Genomic DNA, 25,477 nt, shown 5'->3' with positions numbered 1-25,477 from the left:
GTTAGGTAGCTAAAGGGCATCCAAAGATGAAGACAGGGCGCATATGAGGTCAAACATTAAATTAGCATCACTACGTATATATCACGTCTAGATTCTTTGACTTAAAAGTCCCAATGAATGTAGAAAAATGATAAAGTTGCAATTTCAATCTGAACAAAAAGTATCAATGTTTTAATTCTGAAATCCTCATGTACTCAGAAACGGGGGGGGGGGGGGGGGGGCAGATAATCAGCTGTCTCACTGAAACACTTTTTGGAAAGTCAACTAAGGATCCATGGACTTTGAGTACACTGTCAAATGGTGTGTGAAAGAGATCCAAGTTCAACAATAAATATCATCAGCAATATAATAGGGTTCTCTTTAGTCCTCAGGGCCAAATGACCTGTGTTTTAGTAAATTGATTTTGTCCATGCATTGGGGTAAGCCAAGCAATTTTTTCCCATGACATGCTTGAACCCATGTTTGCTCTGCCTATGAAGTTCATGGTTGAATTTGTCCAACTGCTGACTACTATTCCCAATTGCTTTACTAATAGTCATTTTTTATAAGCAATGAGTTTTACATGCACTGTACAATCACAACCATTCAACGTCATCCATAAGCATTTAATGAATTGATCAATCCAGTTATGAGAGGTGCTTATCTGAGACATAGTTAAGTTAGGGTAAGTCTTCCTGAGTTAATGAAATGATGTACTATGACATTAAGCAATGGGCCCATCCCTCCTCCATATTAACTGTCCATGCTCTTTGATCCAAGAAACCATTTGTGTCATTATCATAAACTTCATCAACTTGTCAAGATAATAGCAGTCCCCCAGAGTTCAGAGAAGGCCTCACATAATTCATGGAGGCTTAATGAACATACACATAGAAAGAGGCTGTGAGCTACAGATAAATATCTACATGGAGAACCATAAAAGGAGGGCTGTATAAGAGATTCCATGTTGGAAAGGGTGGCATTATACTCAGTTTTGGGAGAAGAGTGAGAATCATTCTCTGAAGTATGGTGGGTGAACGATGAATATAATACAGAAGGACAAATTCAAGTCAAAAAGCCGGAGGAAGAGCAGGTAAAGATAAACTCAGATGAGAATCACAGTCAGAACGAAAGGAAGAGTGGGTCTCAAGCAGGCTTTCAGCAAACCCCACATCTATATTTATTACAGGCAGACAAATCTAGGTTTCCAGGAGGAAAGTTACTTATCATCCTTGACACATGTCCTACCAGTCTTGCTTAGCAATCAGACAAGGTTTGTAATTGCTTCTTCAGGCCTTTCTGGTGTGCCACAATTTTCAGCCTTCTGCACACTGACTTCGGACCAAAAGATTCTATTCTATCAATGCCCTATTAAATTAACCTCAGATGGCTGATAGCTATGCTGGGTGCCAATGGAACATGGTGCTATGAGTTAATGAATCAACCCTCTGAAAGCAAGATACACTCTCCTTTTAAATTATGTTCCGGTTTGTAGGGGATTTCAGGTTCTTCAAGTCCAACTCCTGTGCCGTCATGTGTGCATCCATTTAACAAATATCCACTGAGGAGCCACCCTATGGCAGATCAGGTTCGGCTCTCGAGGCTTTACAATGCAACTGGGAATGTACATACTGAATATAAACTAATAAATTATCCTGAGTGAGAGGTTATGAATGGAATAGGCATGTAAGAGGAAGGAGTTACTCTGGAAGGGCAGAGGATTGGCTGTTTCACACAGACCAAAGAAGAGCAAAAGAGGCTCTTTCAGGAGGTGACTTTGAGCTAAGATTTAGGTAAAGACACAAAGCTACATGAAAGAAAACAATAAAATTTGCAGGCAATGATAACCACTTGTACAAAGGCCCTGAGATGGGAATCAAAGTGATATGTGTGGCAAAAGCAAGTAGTGTGAGCAAATGAGACTCACTGGAGCTGAAGAAGGGGGCAGGGTCCACCACTGAGGTTGAAGAAATCACTTAGGGCCACAGCATTATAAACAAGCAGAAAGGAGAACAGATGTCACAGATGAGTGGCATGCAGTGCTGGACCAGACAGATGTTCCTAGGCACAGTCACATTTGAATGGTAAGGAGAGAGATGAAACTGGGCAAGATCTCAAAGCGAAATGATTTCAGGAACCAGCACCGTTAAATGTTGAGCTCTCATTCTGTAGTTGGGGTGGCCACGTTAATGCACAGTCACTCTAAAGTAACCCTGCAAAGACACGCAGACACATCATAAATGAAGGAAGCAGGTGCATGTAAGAGAGTCGTGGGAACTCTACTGACCTACAGCACGAGTGACAGGCCCAACAGCCTTCAGTCTCACTACTTTGCAGACAAAAATGAAGCACACCATTAAAAAATACTTCGCAGGCACTAATAAAAGACACACGAGAAAGCAAACAGAGCCCACGGATCATCAATATGCCGAGCTGGAGAGAAAGCAGAAAGTGGCCAGGAATGAGAAAAATCAATAGAATAGGGTCTCATAAAAGTCAAGAAAGAGTTATATCCTGTGTTTCTAAGAACTAAGCAAAAAGAATATGTTTTATTAGGCAGTAGCCAAAATGGCATAATACTAATAACAAAAAGCCCTATTTGTTATAGAACTTGCATAGCCTAAAATGATTGAAAGAGCCAGGTACGGAAAGACGGGAACTACAGAACTATGTGGTCCCTGCAATGACCAAATGTACACATCCTCTTGAAAAATCATGACCTGAAGGATCCAGGGATGGTTTTCAGAAGTCATTCCAACTGTAGAAGAAGCTTTTCTCAATTCTATCTACACATTTGTGATGCTGACATCTGTCTCCTTGTAGCCTGACAGTCCCAGATATCTGCTCCAGAGCCACACAGAGCATATTTAAAACCACAATGAACATGTTTAATGCCATACAGAACATGTTCAATATGTTTGGTGCCCTTTTAACCAGCGAGCACTTGAGATATTTAGAAATAGTGACTGTTGCTATCTCCCCTTCCTCCATATAAATATCTTCACTGTCAACTAACCCCAAATCTGTTTCTAGAATTTGCCATTCCATACCTCTTTCTATGAATCTTCTCCAGTTTGTCAATATCCTTCTTAAAACCATTCCCACAAAGAATCTAATATTACTAGTCAACATAATCTAGGACTTTTTAGGTATCATGTTTTAAGACCGCAGTAGTAGGAATATAACGATATTTATTGAGCTCAGTCTCTTGCTGTTTCTATTTCCCACCCATCACCCTCCAAGGCAGCCTGTTTGTTGTGTCATGAAGAGATCCATAATCCATAGTGAGTGATTTCATCAGTATAAAGAATGTCATCCCTCATCACCCTATCATTTCTGATTAGGATCACTCAGTGTAATGTACATTACATCTTGTAGCAGTGATGCCTGAGCGGTGCTTCATGTTCCTCATGCCTCTTTCTAGACGTTACCTCATTATGTGCCCAAATGAGAGAAGCACCCTCGAATAAAGAGGAAGATGAAACTGTGATTGTGTGGTTAAAGGCAGAGAGAAAATTGGAAATACGGCCCTTGAACAGAGCACTAAAGGGAAATCCTGCTTACTCATGTCCTCACCCTTGACATATTTGAAAGACAGAATTAACAACAACAGCAACATCATCAATACTAAGAACTGGAAACATATTAATAAATCTTAGCATGTACCAATCCCTCAAATCAAATTTAAGTCATAATATGCCATGAAATACACAAGACAAATTTCTGGAGTGGTTTGCACTGTTTTTTCCATTTTAGACATGAGACAATTAATAAAGGAGCCACGAGGTTTTACTGGCTGCCACTGAGTTAGCAGGTAGCACTGAAATTTGGACTTGGCTTGCTCAGTCTCTGTAGTCCTATACCACTATTGTCCCTTAGTGCATCCTGTCTGTACTGCTCATGGGCTGCTGTTGACTGGGGAAAAAAAGAACTCTTATGGAAATTACTTCTCCAAGTATACGCGATAGGGGCCATGTGGGATCATGTGCTGCTCTACCTATGGACCTAGAGGTGCCATTGGAGCATGCAGGAAAGGAGAGAGGAACACAAGAGGCGAGAGAGGCCACATGCCAAGCACAGTGTCAGCCCGCGAGCCTTGAACTGAGCTGAAATGTGTCTATGTAGCTTTTGTCAGTAACACATTTGGAACATAAACAAGATTTCAAGGTGACCGATCAGCCTAAGAAAACAGTGTTTTCAAGCACTTTTAATACCATTCAAGCAGTATTCACTTGTATATAAATCATGTGGTAATTTATTCATTAAAATACCCTGTAGTTGGCAACATTTTATTAGCCTTCGTTTATGTTAATAAGATCTGTACTTGTGACTTAATGCATCTCTGTATTGTGGCTCTGTAATTCTGATTTTCTTCCTACATAGAATAAGCATTAGCAATCCCCAACCTGCATCCTACATCCTAGGAAAATGAGATTAAATTAGAGAGTTGTAGAGTGGCTTTGGGAAGCCAAGGTCACACAGAGCCACCTTCTTCTGTACCCACATATGCACTAGAATCACTTGTGAGGGTTTTCAATGTACACGACAAGTGATTCCCATGTGCCTTGGCCATCTTCTGTAACACAGACAGAAGGATATCCCCAAGAAATGAGACTTTAAGACACTAGTTCATGAACCAACACTCAAAAGAGTGACCACACAATTTCTACCCAACACAAGCTTACTGCAACCATTAGAAAATATATCAAATGATCCATTGACACCCATAAATTTTATCAAGGAATTAAATTACTAAATGCCAACCTTCTGTTCTTTATCGTTCAGATTGGAGTAGGCACTTTAGGGTCCAGTTACTAAAAAGAGATCCTATGAATGAGCGCACAGAAATGAACAGTTCCTGTGACTTCTGGAAACAAGTTAAGGACCATCATATGGCTTTATCTGGCAGGGCCACATGATAAAAACTAAAATTCAAGATTTATTCCAGAAATCATTCTCAAAAGATTTGAAGAGTATTAAATTCCTGATTAATATCTGTCTGTTCCATTTGACACCCATGCAGACATTGTTAATCAATCAAAGCACTTTCCCTTGTTCTATCCAAAGTCCTTTTTAAAGAAGTACTCTAGGGCACTATCACTATTTGAATAGTTTTAATATACATAGAGCATATTTTCCCTTCTTTGGCTATGATAAGTACATAAGCTGAAATTACATCTTCTTCCAGCCTAATCCATCATAGGCAATGTGTTCCACAGAGTGCAGGCAGATACCAGAAGGTTCTCATGCAGACAAGACCCTGGAGCAGATCTCCCTGCTCTTGCTTATTTCACTTTGTATCTCTGAATGGGAGGAGTCAGAAATCAGTGAACATCTGAAGTGCTTGTGAGACATGTGTTACACTTCTACCATTAAAACCACTTAGTTTCTCTTCAGAACAATTCACTTCCACTTTGAGTAAATCCTGGGAGAGACAAGCTGAGTTCCAAAGTATGCTAAAAACCGAAGGGAGCATTATGTGCATGGTATATGCATTTGTACATGATAGTATGTATACACATATGTGGAAGCCAATCATCAACACCAACTATCTCCCTTTATCACTCTCACCTTATTTTTTGAGACAGGTTCCCAGTGAACCTGAAGCTCACTAATTTGGCTAGGCTGGCTAGCCAGTGAGCTCCAGAGAACCGCCTGTCTCCTTTACTGGGGACCGCCAAGTCCCCAGTGCTGGGATTACAGATGTGTGTGCAGTGCCATGCTTGGCCTACTTATACGGATACTGGGGATCCAAATTCAGTCGCCACACTTACACTGCAAAAGGTTTATACACTGAGCCATCTCCCCAGTCCCAAAAGGTAATATTTGTCTTAAAGAGTGTTATGTCAATCTGCTTAAATTCCACTGGTGGCACTGTATATTTCTCCACACAAATATTTAGTGTCCCGGTAAACATGACAGGGCAGAAATCAATCACAGGGATACTTGGTTTGCTGCTGGGTTTCATGGGCAAAGAAAATCATTATAATTCACTTATTTTGGGTTCTCCTGATGGTCATCCTTGGCCTCTACTGCCACCTCCCAGGCTTTACTGGGTAGAGTACCATACAAAATCACGTTTGGGGTGACACCTGGTTCATTAAGTTGATTTCATCATACTGACAGACCCTGTGATCAAATAATAAGATCAGAAAGGGCAGACTCACCTCATCATAGATGCTGTCATTCCTGCGGAAGTCTCCTGCCTTCCTGGGAAGGATGTGGACATGCACGTGCTACAAATGTAGAATAAAGAAAAAACTGTGCTTAGTTTCCCTTATATTTTTTGGCTTGACAGTCCTGCTCTCCTGAAAGTCAATTACTCTGCACTGGATCCTACTGGATTGTTTTTCAGAGGAAGGTGATGTTCACCTGCAGCAACTGTATATGAAATCTGCAGAGAACAGAGAAGCACAAAACAAGAGGGAACAACTTTATGGCAGATGGGAGTCTGAGTGAAATGTGGGAGTACGTCATAGGCTCTGAGGAATTCTTCATCCTTGTCGGACTTGGTCGTGCTTAGCCAATGCTTTGAAATGACACTGTGTCTTAAGAGATGGCTGTGTGACTCTGAAACTGACAGGAGACAAAAGTGGCCAACAGAGAATGGCATAAGGAGTTAATGAATGAGGGAGCAGGGGAAGTAGTATGGACGGCATTAAAGAACCAGGACTGAGTAACAATGAATCAATAGTAATATGGACAGTTCTCAATCATCTCTTATTTCCTATGATGAGCAAATACTTGATATTTAGTACTTGATAGTACTTCATTGAATACTCTTAAAGTTCTTTTCTAAAGTGATCTCCATTTTGAAGAGGAAGAAATCAATGCTCAGAGCAGTCAAGGCATGACAGGAAGTGATAAGAGTCAGGTCAGGACGTGATGTCACATGGCTGTTGTCCTTTGTTCTTCTACAGCAAACACACTGAGTCTGTGAAATTCATATTTCCTTTGGAAAAAAAAAGGAATTATATTTAGGGTGTGTGCGTGTGTGTGTGTATAAACCCACACTTGTGGAGGTCGGAGAAAAACCTGTGGGGGTCAGTTCTCTCCTTCTACTATGTGTGTCCCCAGGATTGAAATCAGGTTGTCAGGCTTGGTGGCAGGCACCTTTACCTGCTGAGCCATCTCGTTAGCCCAAGCTTAATATATAGCAGCTCATTTCCCTAGTCTACTAAAAACCCAGGTAATATGCGAGGCAGTGCTTTGTGCAGAGATCATGAGTCAAGACTCAGCATGTTTAATTCAATATATATTCTTCAAGGCTAAACTGATATTTGAAAGTTTTATGCTATCAATGGCATCTACTGTGTTACTGCTAAAAACCTACACCTATTCCTGCCCTTGAGCTATATTCCTGCATTTATTATGAACTATAGAGAATACAAAAATGAAAAGCCTAAATTCAGGAAGACAAGCAAAGACGCAAAGCACATTCTGATCACGCCCACCTCATCTTCATAAGTGTGGTTGGGCTGCGAACCTCCAGTGGCCCTCCAGAGAACACAAGATCAAGTGTCCCTGTGGCTTTATGAACAAGGAAGGGAGAAGCAGGGAACAAGGCTGTCCAAGGTGAATGAAGCAAAGTGGAGCTTCCCATCAGCCCCTGAGCACACAGTCCCCAAATAGCGACATGCTCCTCCTAAAATATCTCTAGTCAATGACGAAAGAGTCCCAATTCCCTTAGCAGCTGGGACATAGACATATTTAAGTCTCAGGCTATGTGAACGAGGAGAGAAAGGGATAAACAAACAAGGGAAGTCAATTACAAACTACCTAGGAACCAAATTCTTAAGAGCAAGCCATGCAACTCAGGTCCAGGAAGAAATAGCAAAGTGACTTAAAAATAAGACCCGGAAAGACAGGGGCAACAGCTCAAAACAGGGAGAGGGGCCGCCCAGCGTCCACTGCCAGATTCTGTCGCTATGCTTCCTTCTCCCTCTTTCCTTCCTCCTTCCCTCTTTTCTTCCAAAACGCTTTGCCGTTCCTTTCTTGTTTTCATCCATCTACCACCTGTTCCCATCATCGTCTTTAGAGTTGCAAGTAATCACAAGCTCGGGAGCAAGGCTCTGTCTCAAGCTGCCTGCTGTGTACATAAAAGCTTTTGACAAGAGAGTACAGTATGTACAGTCTAGCTGGACCTCCCATGTACTAGCTGTGTGACCTTGCCACAGCAGGCCTGTGCCTCAGCATCTTCCTCTTCAATGAGACTACAACATTCTGCCTCACTGGGCTCGGCTCGAGAATCAAATTTGCTAAGTACATGTTTGTCCTATACTTAGCACATAGTACCCAATATATACAGATGCAGTGGGATTATCTTTACTGTTAAAAATGTAGTCTGGAGGCTAAGCAGAGGGCATATTCAGTGACTGCTTTTCATATTAGCAGGAATGATATTTAAGATGCTCCTTGACTTGGGCATTATTAATTCATCTCTCCTGACAAAGTTTGTTTCTTTTCTTTTGATTAGTGGCTCTCAAACTTCTGTGTGTCACTAGGGATTATTAAGAAACAGATGGCCAGTGCCTCCTAATTTACTTACTTTTAAAAAAAAATTATTTTTTTATTTTATGTGTATTCGTATATTGCCTGCATGTAGGTAAGTGCGCCCATGTTGTGCAATGCCCGTGGAGGTCAGAAGAGGCTGTCGGATCCCTTGGAACTGAAGTTACAGACAGTTGTTAGCTGCCCTGTGGGTGCTGGGATTCAAACCCAGGTCTTCTGCAAGAACAGCCAGTGTTCTTAACCACTGAGCCATCTCTCCAGCCCCTAATTTACTTTCTAATAAGCTCCCAAGTGTGCTGGGCATTACTAGTAAAAGATCGTACTTTGAGAACCACTGGCTAAGATCATTCACAGTGTTTTCTCCTTGTTCTGCCCCACAAAATGCACCGATCTGGGCACTAAGGTCACTCCGTGTTTGGCCTGCCCTAATGCATTATCTAGACACTTATTTCCAAACACTTTCCTGCCTTCCTTCACTCCAGCTGCCCTCTGTGCTTGTCCTTAGAGTTAGTCAGTGACTCTTGGGTTTGGAACTATCCCGTCTTCCTTTCTCTAACCTTGTTCCTTTTCGTTCAGTAATCAGAACCGTATCTGGGAGCTGTTACCATCTACTCCTGGGAGCGCCACTCTTGATCACTGGCAACCATTTGAAACTCACCATGACACCAAAGACAGTAAACAGTTCACTGTCTAGGTGATTTTTCCCTAAAGGCATGATCTCAACAGTTCCTGAAACATGATATACTGACATAAATTCTTAAGTGACAGACTAATCATAAGATTCTGACAACCCACTCAGCCTCTCAGGACAGGAATCATGTCAAAGTCTTCTCAGGAAGAAAAGTAGGACTCAACTTATGAACACAAGAAGGCTTCATAACCAAGAAATGGTAAACTGCAACAGTCTCAAGAACAGGAAATTTCAGACGAGGGGATCATCAATACTGTTAAACACTGTTGATAAGTTGAGTTGATTTCAGGGAAGCTGGAAGGACAACATAGCAAAGCCGATGAGAAGATGTTCAGTGTCATCAGTTATTAGTGAAATACCAATCACAAGCACAGGGAGATACCACTTCACACTCACCAGGATGTCTCCAATCAAAAAGGCAGACAATCACAAGCACTGGTGGGAGGCAAACTGACATAGCCGCTGAGAAAACCAGATGCCAGTTCCTCAAAATGTTAAACGTCCAGTGACCAAATGGCTCCGAATTATATTTCTAGGATATACCCAAGAGAACGGAAACCATATAGGCACAAAAACTCATAATGCATATTTATAGCAATATTATTCACAATCATCAAAAAGTGGAAAGAATCCAAATTGACCATCAACTAATGAATAGCCTAACAGCAAGACAACACAGTATGATTGGGCATAAGAAGGAATGAAGTCACTAAGGGAAGGCATTATGCTAAGTGAAAGAATTCAGAAACAAATTGCTATATATTATATGATTCCATTTATGAAATGTCCAGACTAGGAGAATTCACAAAGAAAGAAGATTAGTGTTTCCCAGAACATGATGACGAGCGACTGCCATGGGGAGCAAGGGTTTGTTTGGGGCATGATGAATATTTTCTAGCATTACATTGCTGTTGGTCAAGCAACTTTGTAAATGCACTGAAAACCACTGAATTTTATATATTAATAGTGTAAATTGTATGGATTATAGCTCAATAAAGGGCTGATGTGAATGGGGGGGGAGAGAGAGAGCGCGCAAGAGAGAGAACTGGCGTCAGTTCCTCCACTCTGTCTCTTCATCCTGCCCATGCTATTTCTTCTACCTTTTTGCTCCCGTGTATCTCACCCATTCTTACCTGAGAGTGGATAGTGCACTCAGAATGATGTTCTTTTCCCTTGCTATACTACATTGTAATTCCGTTATAGGGAGTAAAATCGTGGTGAGGGAAAGTCAGGGATGGCTGCTAGGCTATCTTCCTTCACAAATGGCCACCTGCATCCCCAGTTAAGTGACCCTGTATGAACTCCTCTCCTCCACCCCTGCCCATAAACAACTATAGAAGGAAAATATAACTCTAAGGAATGATAAAATAACACTGTAGAGAACAGATAATGCTCCCCTCAAAAATGCCCAAATCCTAATCTCTGTTTTGTGAATATGGTAGGCTTTAGGACAACGGGGAATTAAGACTGCAAATGAATTAAGGTAGCTTTACACCTGTTTTGTTTTTTTTAAAAAAGACTTATGTATTATTTTATGTGTATGAGTATTCTGCCTGCATGTATGTAAGTTCATCATATGCATGAAGTGCCCTTGGAGACCAGAAGAATTTGTTGGATCACCAGGAACTGGAGTTAAAGATGGTTGTAACTTGCCATGTGGGTGCTGTGAACTGAACCTGGATCCTCTCTAAGAACAGCAAGAGCTCTTAACCACTGAGCAATCTCTGCAGCCCCCTTTACCACTTGATCTTAAAATTTAAAATGTACTTTAGGCAGGGCATAGTGGCACACACCTTTAATTCCAGCACTCGGGAGGCAGAGGCAGGCAGATCTCAGATAGAGGTCAGCCTGGTCTACATAGCGTGTTCCAGGACAGCTGGGGCTACAGGGAGACCACGTGGCAAAAAGACAAAAAATACGTATCTCAGATACGTATTTGGCCCAATGTAATCACAAGGGACCTTCAAAGTGGAAGTCTGTGAATGAAACAGAAGGACCTTCTTCACTTCCTCATACCTGATTGACCAGAACAGCTGAAACTGCTCTCTGGGGATTCTATGTACAGTATCGATTGTGAAAATAATCCATTACTAAAAACAAAACGAAAAAATGAATGAAAATAAATAAACATGAAAAGGACAAAGGGTGACAATCAGGAAACCTTAGGGGGGAACACATTCTAATTTCTTCATTTTTCAGAAGGGGAAAGTGACTCTTCCAAGATGAACAGCAAACTGAGGGTAGAGCCAGGACCACATCTGCAAGCCTTGAGCTGTCTTCCAGGGAATGGTGTCATGTCTCCCACCCTGCCCGCACCAGATATTAGAAGGGGAGAAGCTCCACAGAGGGTGCTGGGGTCTTAGAGATGGACGCCAAGGTCCAGATTTGACATTTGCTTCTTACCACATGAGTTTTTAAACTCACCTCATCTTCCTTCATCTTTCAAGTAGCCATAAAATCATCACACTAATGCGTGAGAGTATTGTCCAGATTACAAGAGATTATGTTGGTATCATGCTTAGGCCAATGCTGGGATACCCTAAACCTTCATCACATCCTAGTAGTGACTATGTCACACAGCTACAGGTTTAAGGCACTGTTGATGACTCATTCTGCTGTAAACCTGAAGGCTTGCTCTGCAGTGACCATGCTGAGCATATTCTACTTCAGGCTGTCATGATTGCCAAAGCCCGTGCCTCTGACATGACTGGATCTGTCTGCCTTGATGTGGAGGGACCTTACCTTCTGCTAATGTATGGAGGGTCAGCATGACATCACTGAAAGTCACTTCATTGGAAAATAAATGTCACTAGAAATGATGCTCTTCACAGAGCATGGAGGACACTTCAGCTTGGCTTATTAAGGAGGAAAGGGAGTGGTCTGTCTACTCAAGGGCGTGCATGGTGGCTTCTGATCCTGATATCCATGACTTCCTTCACTGATGATACCATCACTGCTTAGGCATCATGTTTGTCTTTAAGGAAACAGGATACTAAGCTTTCGATGTTCAAACTATCTCAGTCATGTCAGGAAATGTGGGAAAAAAAAAAACATGAATAAAGAATGAATCAGTAAAAAAAAAAAAAAAAACCAGGATTTGCAGAGCCCCTATAGAGGTTTGTGGCTTAACAATTGTGTTTTTAAGCCATACATCACAGGCAGTGCTCCAATGGTGAGTTATAATAATATATCATGAGAGGGATGGCACTCTCCTGATATATGGGCACCGTACATCATCTGAACACTGTGGATCTGATGATGTATTGCTCTGAACCACAATGAGCATTTAAAGGCGCTTTTAGCAACCAGACAGTTTTAAATTTCAAATTTTCTAAAAATTAAGGTCTTTTCAAGTCAGATAAAAGCGAGGCGAGGGAATATGACTCCATCCAAAGTGCGGCTGAAGCCTGAGAGCCTGCCAGTGTGTCCTTTCCTTTGGCTTTAGGCTCATAAGGTGTGAGCCATTGCCAGGCTTTTCCCCCCAGCTCTTGTCCATGAGAACAGAAGCCCAGGAAACTGAATAAACATGAGCAGGCATCAGTGCATCTACTTTGCCATCAGTTTCCCCATCTTCCACACTGCAAACTTGAACAGCTCGTGACCACCCTAGAAAACTGACTTGCAGGAGATGCCATGATTGACACTGTGTATACCCAGCAGAGATTATTTCTATTTGCTTTAAGAAGCTCTTCTACTGAACTCTAAAACAAAAGAAAAGAACAGATAAATAAACCCCCACCCTATGCTCTGTTAAAAAAAAAAGAAAAGAAAAGAAAATGATAGGTGTTTTGTTAGATAGATGAGAGGGATCTGACTAGACTGCAAGTGGATGGACTTGCACTGGGGAACATCTGGGGATACTGACTTGATAGAGTAGGCCTTAACAACCAGTACAGAGTATATGGGTTCCAGTGGAGGGGATATGGGAGGGTGCTGGTGGGGACGGGGCTATAAAGATGATTCAGATTGTTTGAAATACAACAAAATTTAATTAAAAATTTAAAAAAAAGATCAGCTTCCTCATTCATCCCTCTCATTCATCCCTGCAAATAGGACAGACAGGAAGAAAACAGGACGTTTTAATATTGGTTTGCAGAACACAAGAAGCAGATGGCAGATGAGAAGGAAAACAAATGGTGACCAGCCTATGGGCTTCTCAGTGGAGGTGGAAGAGCAGGCCAATGCCAAGGTTCCATCACCTTTCCTATCTTAACGATGTTCTTCAAAGATCATAATGAGGCTTTATGAGAATGTACGTACTTTGTCTCAAACCTACTGGCTTGGGGGCGGGGCAGCAATGCAATCATTATCCATTAAGAAAACAGGTGTTGGGAGAGTTCTTTCCTTTTTTTAAAAAAATCTCATTGCAATAAGCAGAATGACATGAGAACTCTCTCTACTGTTTGGGTAATAGACCCTAGGAGTGATGCTGAGAGACAATTGCATTTCCAGGGGCTTCTTCTGTTTTCCTTCACCAAGTGTATTAAAGGCAAGAACAGTAGTAGAGACACTGCCATGTGGAGAGAACATCTGACCATGAGGAATTAGCAGTCCTGCTTCCCATTATCTTGCTTAGAATGCTTCTCTCTTTTCACTTCCTCCAGCAGATTCTAACTCTCAAATTATCATAGATTTTTTTTGAATCCACTCCCCTCCCCGATTCCAAAGAGTAAAACCATTCATTTACTGTCTCAATAAAAAAGGCCTAGTCTTTACTCTTCTAACAGTGAGCTAATATATAACCTGTGCAAGAAAAACATGGTAATAAATGCTCTGCCTACTACTGTGAGGCTGCCAGTTGAATGGTGTGAATGAAGAAGGTTTTGAATCCAGAAAGATATGGGTACTTGCATGGGGTGTTAAGTGAATTTATCAAATGTAGTCCTCTTCTTCTTTACTGAGAGAAGACTGACACATAATTAAATTTTTCTTTCATAAATTTTTCTACCCACCACTGCAAGGTGATTATCAGCTCTATTAGCTATCACTGGGGTAAGAAGACTATATTCCAGAAATAATGCTTAATATGTGTATAGTATATGTACATACACCACACAACCCTACTAAAACACTACAACTTAGAACTCATTACCTCTCTGTGTGTTTTTTCTTTCTAGCTTCCTCTCTCTCTCTCATTTTTGATTAGGAAACTGAGACTTAAATAATTTAATAAATTCTACAAGGTCATCAAAACTGCAGTAAACCTGAGGTTCTCAGCCAAGACCATGGGCTAATGCATTCATTACTTCATGTTATATTTCCATCTTACCCAATGTATCTGTGATGTGTGTCCTAGTTCAATTGAACTAGCAGGTTTAGGCCTTCAGTTATAAATAGGTCAGTGGCATTGCCAACACCACGTCCTTTCACTGTACAAAATTTGAGCACACTAGAAACTTCTCAAGCTGAGTGCTCTTTGTATTATGATAGGAAGCAAAAATAACAGCCACTGTTATTTATCAAGCTCCTACTGAATGCCAGGCACGGTGTGCCAAGAACTCAGAAGTCCTTTACTATGATATCTGAATTATTTATCATAAAGTTCCAGGACATCTATCATCAAAATCACTGTCATGGTTGACAGATGAGGAATTCGAGGCCTGTGGAGATGGGATGGTAAGTTTTCCCAAGGCCAAAGTATGACATCTTAGAATAGTCAAACTCAGACTAGTAGAAACTTTAAACACTCTTTCCCCTCATCTTATTCACCCTTGGGATATTAAGCTCTTCTGCAAGAAAAGCCCATGGAAGGGAACAGATTTATGATAATTTGAGATCGCTATTTATAAATATTCTATATTATCTTTTGGCTCACAACTGACTTTCAGTGATATAATGACTCTCAGTTCTTAAAACTGTTTGGCAAGAAGAGTGAATTTATAATCATTGTCCTTAAAGAAGTTGACAAACTCATCAAGACCTAGAAAACCACGATAATCCAGTATGTAGGGACCTGAGATGAGGTCATCACCAGTGGGTTATGCTCCTGAGACAACATTGGTGAAAGGCTGGGTAAATTATTTTAGATAGAGTCTGCCTGTTCAACTAGACACACAGGAGCTCACAACTCCTTTGTCCAATGTATTCTGTTTGCTTTGGTGCAGGGACAGGGTCTTAGTGATACCTGTGTGAAAACTGATTTCAAGAGATACAGAGAATGTTATTTGATCAGTTAGCACTGTAGTCACTATTTGTGATAGGTTTCATTGGAAAAACTGTTCTTGCTTCCATGTGAGATTCCTTTCCCTCCCTTTTCTCCATCTCCCTGTTTCTTAAAGAGCCATTTCAAAGCTGTCTCCTTTGTGTAGGCTTCAGATTTTTCTCTTCTATTATTTGGGAATACTAGATATTCATTACTGTGTGGTGACTTTTTTTCTTCCTTCCGCTACCCTATATTCCTGGGGTAGAGAATATATTTATTACATGCTCTTAGGATGGGGTAGGATAGAATGGGTTGAGATGGATGGACAGATGGATGGATGGATGGATGGATAGACAGATAAAGAAATTGATGGGTGAAGAGTGGATAGGTGCTGAATGGAACTATTAATGAACAAACCAGCAGATGGATCAACTGCATAGATGGAGATATGGTTAAATAATGGACTGCATTATTCTTGATTTCTTAGCTTGTATAAAAACCAGAACATATGTAGTGACTTTCTGGCCATTCTAGCCTTCGCGCTCTGCTAGAGACCCCCTGTTTGTACAAGGATATGGCCTATAGATGCTGTTATGAAGACAACACCTTCCTCCAAAGGAAGGACATTTTTGCACCAAAATGCAAATTTAAAGGTTTTCTCTTTCTAGAATCAAGTAAGCTCTTTTTGAAAACTCCTCAAACATTTCCGGTGTCTGTAGCAACATAGCAACCATTTTACTATCTTTGCGTATCCCATAACATTGTTACACATCTTGTCTTCTACAATCAGTACTGCAAGGATTCCAAGACTGCAGTCACTGCTCAAGAGAGAAGAAGCCTTATTTTCTGTTAGATAACTTCTGACGTTTGCAAATTTATTCTGTCTTTGATAGACAGAACACCAAGAACATGCACCTTCTATTTACATACTGTATCAGAACAGTGCTCCAGTGAGTGAGTCCTCTGGGGTCTCTTTGGGGTGCACAACAAATGATGTGGACGCAAATGAAACGAGGATGACATTTTCCTTGTCTAACTCGTTTTGTGACAAATATTTGCTGCTTTCTTATTTGCCATACACATAATTACTGTTTTTTATTTATGTTTCAATAAAATGTATAATAATAAACGTTTACTGCCCCATGAATAAACATTTAAATGAAGCCTTTAATGGGGGTTACATGTTGTGAAGCGGCTCTGTGGCTTTCCAGAAATTTCGCCCTCTACTTAATGAGCATCATTTCCATAATCTGTGCATTATGGCTTAAGCCTCCCTTTAGGAATATTTTACCAAGCAAAAATTCATGAAATATTGCTAGTCCAAAGGGGTAAAAATTGTGAAGGGGATTAACAATTTGTCCTGTTAAAGGGACAGGACAAGCTTTCATGTCCCTCCAGAGACCGTAACCTAGTAATTATGGAGATGGCATTTCCTAATTACCTCTCTAGTTGGGTGCATCACTACGTCAGATTTTGCCTCTAAGATCTGGCTGAAATGAAAATGATGAGATACACAGAAAAGTCAACCATGAAGGTCAAACTTGTGCAAATTCCCTTTCTTGTGCTAACAAAAAGACCATGCAAAAGAGTCATGCACTTAAGGCAGATCAAGACACAGTTAAATGGATCCTTATAGACACGGAATAAGAAAAATGGTCTGGGGATTAAACAGTCGCTCAGGGATCCAGCAAGATGGCTCGGTATAAAGATGCTCACTGCCAATGCTGATGGTCTGAGCACAATCCCCAGGATCCACATGGTGGAAGGAGAGAACTGATCCCTCGAGTTGTCCTCTGACCTTAAATACATGTCTTAGCAACACATACGCACACAAAACAAAATTATGTATTAAAAAACTAGAAACAATTCTAAGCTGAGCTTCATGCTGATGATATTATGCATATTTTCAATAATAGGATTTTTTATGCTTAAAGAAAATTACTTAATGTAATTTTGATGCTATTATCATTTCATAAGGTTAATCTATCTCAAGTACTTTTTGTATTCTTAAAAGAAGGTAGTTACATTTTTTAAATTTTATTTATTATTTTTATTTTATGTGTATGTGTGTATTGCCTGCATGTAGGTAAGTGTACCCGTGTCATGCAATGCCTGCGGAGGTCAGAAGAGGCTGTTGGATCCCCTGGAGCTGGAGTTACGGACAGTTGCCAGCTGTCATGTGGGTGTTGGGATTTGAACCTGGGTCTTCTGCAAGAACAACCAGTATTCTTAACCGCTGAGCCATCTCTCCAGCCCCAGAAAGTGCTTTTTTTTTTTTTTTTTTTTGTCTTTTTGAAGCAGGGTCTCCCTGTAGCCCCAGCTGTCCTGGAACTCACTATGTAGACCAGGCTGGCCTTGAACTCACAGAGATCCGCCTGCCTTTGCTTTCCAAGTGCTGGGACTACAGGTGTGTGAAAGCACTTTTTAAAAATAACAAAAATATAGTGACACAGTTTTCCCTCTTGGTTCAACAGCCAGGAATGGGTTATTTAACTAAAGAGAAAAAAAAATTGCTAGGAGAAATTAAGTAACACATATTCTTCATGGTGTGATAAGAACAAGGTCTTCAGCTCCTGCAGAGTAGTGATAAAATATACCAAGTGTCAGCTGTCACTCTGTGCCATGTCAGGCTTGGTTTACTAGTGGGTGGGCACCATTTATATAAATGTGGTCAGGAAGGACTCATTCTACATTGCTGGAAGCTGTGATTCTTTAGTATAAAGGAGTATCTTCAATCCTTTGTGCCCCATTTTGAATCTGCAGTGTTATTTACCACAGGAAATGGAACACACTTGATGACTCATGTTCCTGCCCCCATTTGATGATGTGCTATGACTCGTTCCCACCTTGTTTTGGACTATCATCACAACAGTTTTCCAGAGAAGATTATCTTTCTTTAATATGCACTGAATGCAAAGTTTTTATCAATATTGCCATTTTCACATATGATTTCTGCAAAATAAAACACTTAGCATAAATAGATTCAGTATGATCCAAATTTATCATATTTATCCACTGGATTTTTTTCATATCCCCCTTTCCTCTTGATATGTAAATTTTCTGTTTTGTAACTTTCTTTAATTGGAAAGATTTGGACTAGGAACAAAGAGCTCAAGTGACCAGGTAGAATTAGGCTAAACCATCTTATAGATGGTTCTTTTTTCCTTCTAACTCAAGGAAGCAGGGATGTATTACAGAGGGGAACACTTAAAAATGATATGGTTTTCTAAGATGGAATAAACATCAACCTACACAGCTACTGCCTCTTGCAGAGGTCTGTCTAATGTGCCACAAGAGAATGAAACCACCACCTTATTAAGAGAGCCACCTCTGTCTGTTCATTACAGAATTACTCACAATAACCAAGGTATAGAAACCATTAAGTATCTGTAAATGGATGAATAAATAAAGAGTCCTGGATTGTATGTGTGTGTGTACACACACACACATACACAAACACAGAGAAAGAGAGACAGAGACACACAGAGACAGAGACAGAGAGAACAGAATATTATTCCCTTTCAAAAAGGAGATATTGTCATTTGCCACAATAATGTAGAAGAACCTGAATGGCCTTTTCTAAATAAGATGTCTATGCAAAGAAAATGAATATTACATGATCTCACTTATACTTGGCATTTTAGTAATAAAACTATTAAAATATAAAGAGAGACTATAGAAATAATCAGTTCAGAGAAGAGGAGGGATGGAGAGGTGTGGCTTAGATGACACAGAGCAGCAGAAAAGGAGGGTGAATAAATTCAGAGAGCTAATGTAGAATGCTAGAGCCTTAGGTAAATCAACTGTATCATGTGTCTAGAGGCCATTGATTCCACAGTTCCCATGGATATCACAATCTATGGATGCTCGAATTCCTTACGGAAAATAGTACAGTGTTCACATATGAAATCTTCTTGGATACTTTATATCTTCATTACATAACTTACAATACTTAAATGTAAGCATTATATTAATAATTATACCATATTTAGGGGGTAATGACAAAACATTATCAATGCATGCAAAACATTTATTTTAGAGTATTTGTGATCCACATAGAACTTATAAATTCCATTTTAGAATAGTTGAATCCATGTGCAATTGGTATATATTGAAGGCCAACTGCATTGTATGTGGGATTCCTGCTAAGTGAGTAGATTTTAACATCTCTTACCACAAAATAAACATAAAAGCATAAGTAACTACATAAGTGATACATATGTTAATTTGTTTCACCATAGTAACCATTTTACTATCTTTGTATATTCTATGACATTGTTACATATCTTAAGTCTACAATAGGGCTTATTTAAAAACAAGCAAAGTACTCTTATTTTCAAAAGGGAAAATCTTTTCAAACTAACCATTTTATAATATACTGAAAAAAAGCAAAATTCACTCCCACAACCTATAAGCATTGATTTGAGAGCTCAAGACAGAATAGATGACTCAGATTAGACCAATGATCTTCTTTCTTAAATCATATCCTAGTTTAAGTCTAGAATGATGGTCACAAGAACATTCAGAAGGGGGCCTTTCATCTCAGCCAGGCTCCCACACAGCAAGCCAGGCAGATTTGTGGGACCCTGTCTCACAAGCTCTGAGGCACAGACAGTGAATACTGGGAAGGCGATAATAATAAAAAAAAGGAAACAAGCAACTGGGGAGGTCCAGGAACCAGCCCTCATTTATCTTAGGATATATTTGTTATCTAAGGAGACAAAGCAATTCCACAAGCAGGGTTAAGACATTAGATATGAGGCCTTGATGATGTTCCCTTTTCTAGGTGATTTCAGTGACTGAGCCCTGAATATTATATTGATTCAGCTTTTATTGTTGACTGGAAACCTCACTACTTTCAGTGTCCCTGGTTCAACACAAATCACCCACAGTGCCGTGCCTGTTAGTCAAAAACCCTTCTTTCACAGTCAACTACAGTAAAGTGTGGGTAGAAAATCCAATTTGCCAAGACTCTGACCACAGACTGGAAATTTATAGTAGTTGAGACATCTTAGGAACACTCATTATGAATATTCTCTCATCATGTGAGTCAGATTGTGTGGTGCAGGGGCCAACATGAGGCGAAAAATTCATGAGTTTTCTATGCCTTTTAACACTTGGCATTAACATTTGATCAAGGACCATGTGAAGGTTGTGTATTTCACGTGACAAATAAACACGTCTTCTTGTCACTGGCGTAGAATACTGCTATACCCTGGGTACTGTCAATGTTAGCTTCATTAATTAAGATGATTAACCAGTAATCAATTTTTTAAAAATGAGTTATGCAAAACAACCATGCTAGGACTGAGGACATGAAATTTGCGAATCAAGTTTTGCTTCTAAGAAATGTCATGTCTTCAGTAGTAATAAAATTCCTGATGGAGTGCCACAGGTAAGGCTAGATGAATACAGATTGCAGAGGTGGCATAAATGTGTCATGTGTGTTCATGGAGATTTAATCACTAAGGTGCAATGTTTCAGCAAGCACAGTTTTGCTTTAAGCCTAGTGACATGAAGTCCCTACTTTTAAGTCATGAGATGAGAGTTCTACAGATTCTCTCCCTTTATAACTTGGGCTTACTTCCTGGTCCTGCTGGTAACATTGGGAGACAGTCAGTCAAAGGCTGGGAGTTTCAGATTCCTTCCTTGTAAGATGAACCTAATATGGAGCTACTGTGAGAATTAAATGTATTGATATGGCAAAGAGCTTAAACTAGTACTTGGAACTTAGTAAGCATCAGGTGTTTGTCACGACCACTGCTGTTGTTATTGTTACTGATAGATACTACATTTACCACTACTACAACAGCAACTGTTACTACTGATGTTCACACATATATACAATTTCTTTTAATGTCTTCAAAATGCATGAAAGTCAGTTTTCAACTTTATTTTAAGAAGTTCATCATTCTTAAAAGAAAATTTTCTATTGCAATCTGATTTAAGCTTTGGCTCCCACACTTTAAAAAATATTTTATTTTTATTTATCTTATTTATATGAGTGCATTGCCTGGATGTATCTAAGTGCTCTGTGTCATGGCCCTTGGAGATCAGAAGAGGTCAACAGATCCCCTGGAACTGGAGTTATAGACTGTTGCTAGCCACCCTATGGGTGCTGAGAATAGAATGTGGGTCCTCTGCAAGAGCAGGAAGTGCTCTTAACCACTAAGCCATCTCTCTATCCCTGTGGCTCTCACACTTATGAAATACAGATAATGAAGGGCCTTATACAAATGGCTTTGGTCTCCATGGAGACCTCTTGTGCAGCTCCTGGTACCATGAGTGAGGACACCAAGACATGTGACATACGCTAATTACATTTGCTGGGGTCTCTGTGGAAATGTGACACCTGAGGATTGTTTCCCAGTTCCTTTATGTAAAAGAACGCCCATCTTATTACAGTCTTCTCCCTGTCTTCATCTGAATTATATCTGAATTCATTTAATTTTTTTTCCTTTCTATTTTTTTGCCACACACATAGCCGTTATGCCAGTGCCTGAGACTATTACAAAGTAAGCACCCAGTAGATACATTCGAAATGAATGGATTAAATGAAACAGGATGAAGAAGAGAGAAGAAACATTCCTCCGTGTTTGAGGTATGAACAAACGCTGCTGAACTTAAAACTAGGAGACACGATTCTTTCAGCTAACGGGAGAACGAGATCCAACGGTGTGTGTAATGGTGTAAGGTGACGGCTCCTGCCTTCTACCAGCATCTCTGCTGTGAAGGCACAAAGGAGGGAAAGTGGATCTGATGTTCCTGACCTGAAGGCAAAGCATCACTGCACTACGGGCCCCAGCGCCCTCGCTGCCTCTCTCCTTTCTTTTACTGAGAGCTGTTCGGTACTGTGCCCCGCTCCTCCTCCCTCTCCCCCCTACCCCCCCCCCCCCCCCCCCCCCCGCTCTCTCCCTCTCAATCTCTCCTTTGTTTTTTGCCATGCAAAACAAAGGTTTCCTCCCTTACTCTTTAACCCAGTTCACAGCCTCCTGCTACAATGACACAACTAGATTTGGGAGTTTTCCCCACTGTATGTCTGCACTGAGGGACTTTGTGACATTTGTATTCACCACATGGTCTTAGGTATTAAAGATGAGACTCAGAACTGTTCCACAGGCCCCAAGGTGTCAGTCAGCAGAGCCAAAAGAGACCGGGCTCCCATAAAGGGTCTGGGAGAGGGAAGTAGAAGCCACGGTGGGGTTATGGGGCAGGGTTTCCTGTTTCCTGCTGTTTGCTGATAGGTCTCAACTGTATGAGACATAGCAGTTACAAGCATGATGAAAACTGAGGGCAGAGTGGTGTGGCTAAGGAGCGGGGGCCTGGGGCTGTTCTGCTGATAATATATAAAGAAAGTACTTTACTTGGGATGAGAACTTACACCTTTACGTGAACTAGCCTCATTCCCTACCCACCTGCCCTCCAATGTGACCAATATTATCTTCTAAGGCCCTGGGATCTGGACTATTCCATGATCTCTGTGTTGTGATCTGATATTGTGGCTTTTGAATTTTGTCTGTTTGAATATATGCAGTGATAAATTACTGTGATCCTAATTTGCATTTTCCCAAGGAGTACTGATGGTCAGTATCTTTTCTTGCCATTCCTTTAACCCTCTTCTTTGAAACATTCTTTATATCCTATATATCCTTTATATCCTACTTTCTACCTGGATTGCTCATTTTTTTTTACTATAAACTTTTGAGAGTTTATTATGCAGTCTATATACAAATCTTATTAGTGACTCTGTGTGTGTGTGTGTGTGTGTGTGTGTGTGTGTGTGTGTGTTGCTAACCCAGGGCCTTGTGAATGCTAGAATGCTAGGCAGGTGTTTTTCCACTGAGCTACAACCCCTTACGAAGAAATATTTTAGCCTTGGGAACTCTTTTCTGGTCCTTTCAGCTAAAAGACATCGTTTCCCTTATTTCTTCACAGATACTTCACTTAAGACCTTCACGCCTCTTGACCTTGAATTTCCACAGTCAGCACTCCTGATCCACGAACAGAAGGCACAAGATATTTGACTGTCTCACCCCAGGGCTTTGCCAAGATTTGGGTGCCTATCTGCTCTTCTCTTAATGTGTACCCAGTGACTGAGTCCACAATAACTGGATTTTCTTTTAGTTACCACAAGACTTTGTCCCAAAGCAAAAACCATAGTTACCATGGATACACGGGCTTGGAATTTAAATAAATCATTTAATACTCCAGAAAAGGTAACTAATTATAAGAAGAGACACACACACCCAGATGTATCAGTGATTAATTTCTTCTCAACTACCACACCTCTAGCTAACTCTGACACGCTTCTGTTTATTGAGGAGTATGTATTTATGCCAACCTGTGGCTCATGTTTGGCTAATTAAGCGCACATACATTTCGAAGCCTGTGATCTGTGGGCTGTGTTTACATACGAACACCATACTCAATACACAGGCAATTGTTTAACACCTCTAACCTCTTCTCAGTCTCATATTTAATTAGTGTGAGTTGCTGAGGGGGGAATGTAGGGTATGACTTTGAATTAAACAAACAGCTACCTTCCTCACAAATCACAACAACAATGCATAATTAAGTAATGAGACATCTGAGTTCTGTGGAGTCTTTCCTCTATAAAGGATCTAAAGCTCTAAGGAGGACTAAGTTACAGGGAGACTTGTAAAAAGACCGTGGGAAAGATGTGGAAGCTAATTTGAGCCCTGCTTCATGGCTTCTCTGGGCTTTGTGTCCTTCCTGTGAGGTAAAGACATGAAAACTCCTTTCCCCTTCCATCTCTCCTTCCTTCTGCCACAGATGTTTTAAACACAACCCACAGCAACAGAAACAAAGTTCTTTATGAAAGGAAACGCACAGTATGTGAGTGTGATGACATCACTGCCATTAGGGAAGATGGGTCCGTTGTTTGGGTTTTACACAAGAAAAAAGAATTTGCCAGTCCAGGATATTTCCAGCAAGGACCCCCAGACCCTTCCTCACCCACCCTTTTCTTCTCCTTCTTCATATGTCACCACGAGTTTTCCCTGTGCATCAAAACATCAGGCATGGTCCAGTCCTGAGGACTACTCTTTGCAAATTCCCCTTCCAAAGAGAAGCCTTTCCCGTGCCAAATCTCCAGTTGACATTGTGCATGTGTGCACGTGTGTGCGTGCGTGCGTTGCTACCTGCCTTTTACACCATGCCTTTGAAGTCATTCACATTAGTTCTCACTATCCACAGAATGGTGTCTTTTCACCTGATGCTTCTCTTCTGCAGACTCTACTACCCTCCACCAGAAGGAGAAACAGCAGGCTCAGCTGCTCCTAGCCCTATGCTGTGAAATCTGGTGAAGTCACTGTCAACTCTCAGAAGGGGAACAGTCATTGTTTTATCTGGGATAGACATCATCGGTGAAAATCTTCCTTTATTCTACATAAGTTTGATTCTAACATTGACAGGCATCATTCAGCTGCTGAATTCTCAAGATCCCTCAGGATTCTACAGCCTATAAGTGACACTATTTCATAAGAGTAAACAGTAGTGATTACAGTAATAGGATGAACCACATGAAATCTCTGATAACAAATTCACATCCTTGACCTGAACTGCCTCCCAAATATGCACTCTAGAATGAAATCCTGAAACAAACCTTCTGGGAGTCTCTCTAAGAACACAGATACTGCCTGTTAAGTCCTCCGGTGTAATGTTTAGGTACCTACCCTGCTGCCATAGCCGCTATTACAGACACCCCAGGCTGGAGGCCCACAAGTCATGCTGAGATCCCCCACCCCAGTGTGCCATCAGGCACTGTGCTGTCGCCTCGCTCTCCTGTGACCATTCCTCAGTCAGACCCAGTGTGACAAGCCATTTCCAGGTGCTTACCTCGTCTAGAGGTATGGCCTCCCTCAACCTCGTCTGGAGGTACGCCCTCCCTCCCTCCCTCCCTCCCTCCCTCCCTCCCTTCTTTCCTTCCTTCCTTCCTTCCTTCCTTCCTTCCTTCCTTCCTTCCCTGCTTCTCTCTCTTATCCATTGCCCACCATGGTCTTTGTTTCTGGTCTCATCATGCTGAGTTTCTATGCCACATTCCTAACCAACATCTACATGTATTCACTTCAAACTCTTCTTCCTTAGAGGGGAACCGCTTCTGAGGTTACTCAGAAAGTTAGAAATCAAGGTTC

General features: G+C 40.9%; 1 protein-coding gene across 1 annotated transcript in view; it reads right to left on the bottom strand.

The window, feature by feature from the left end:
- The window catches only part of Fhit (fragile histidine triad diadenosine triphosphatase), a 922,623-nt gene that overhangs the window by 197,347 nt on the left and 699,799 nt on the right, over positions 1-25,477 (bottom strand). The window contains exon 6 of the mRNA XM_008827509.3: positions 6,147-6,215. Coding sequence (XP_008825731.2) covers positions 6,147-6,215 — 69 coding nt within the window. The remainder of the gene's footprint in view (positions 1-6,146; positions 6,216-25,477) is intronic.

This window comes from Nannospalax galili, unplaced genomic scaffold, assembly GCF_000622305.1.
Source record: "Nannospalax galili isolate Female #2095 unplaced genomic scaffold, S.galili_v1.0 scaffold91, whole genome shotgun sequence".
Classification (NCBI taxonomy): domain Eukaryota; kingdom Metazoa; phylum Chordata; class Mammalia; order Rodentia; family Spalacidae; genus Nannospalax; species Nannospalax galili.
This window is presented reverse-complemented; position numbering and strand designations above follow the sequence as displayed.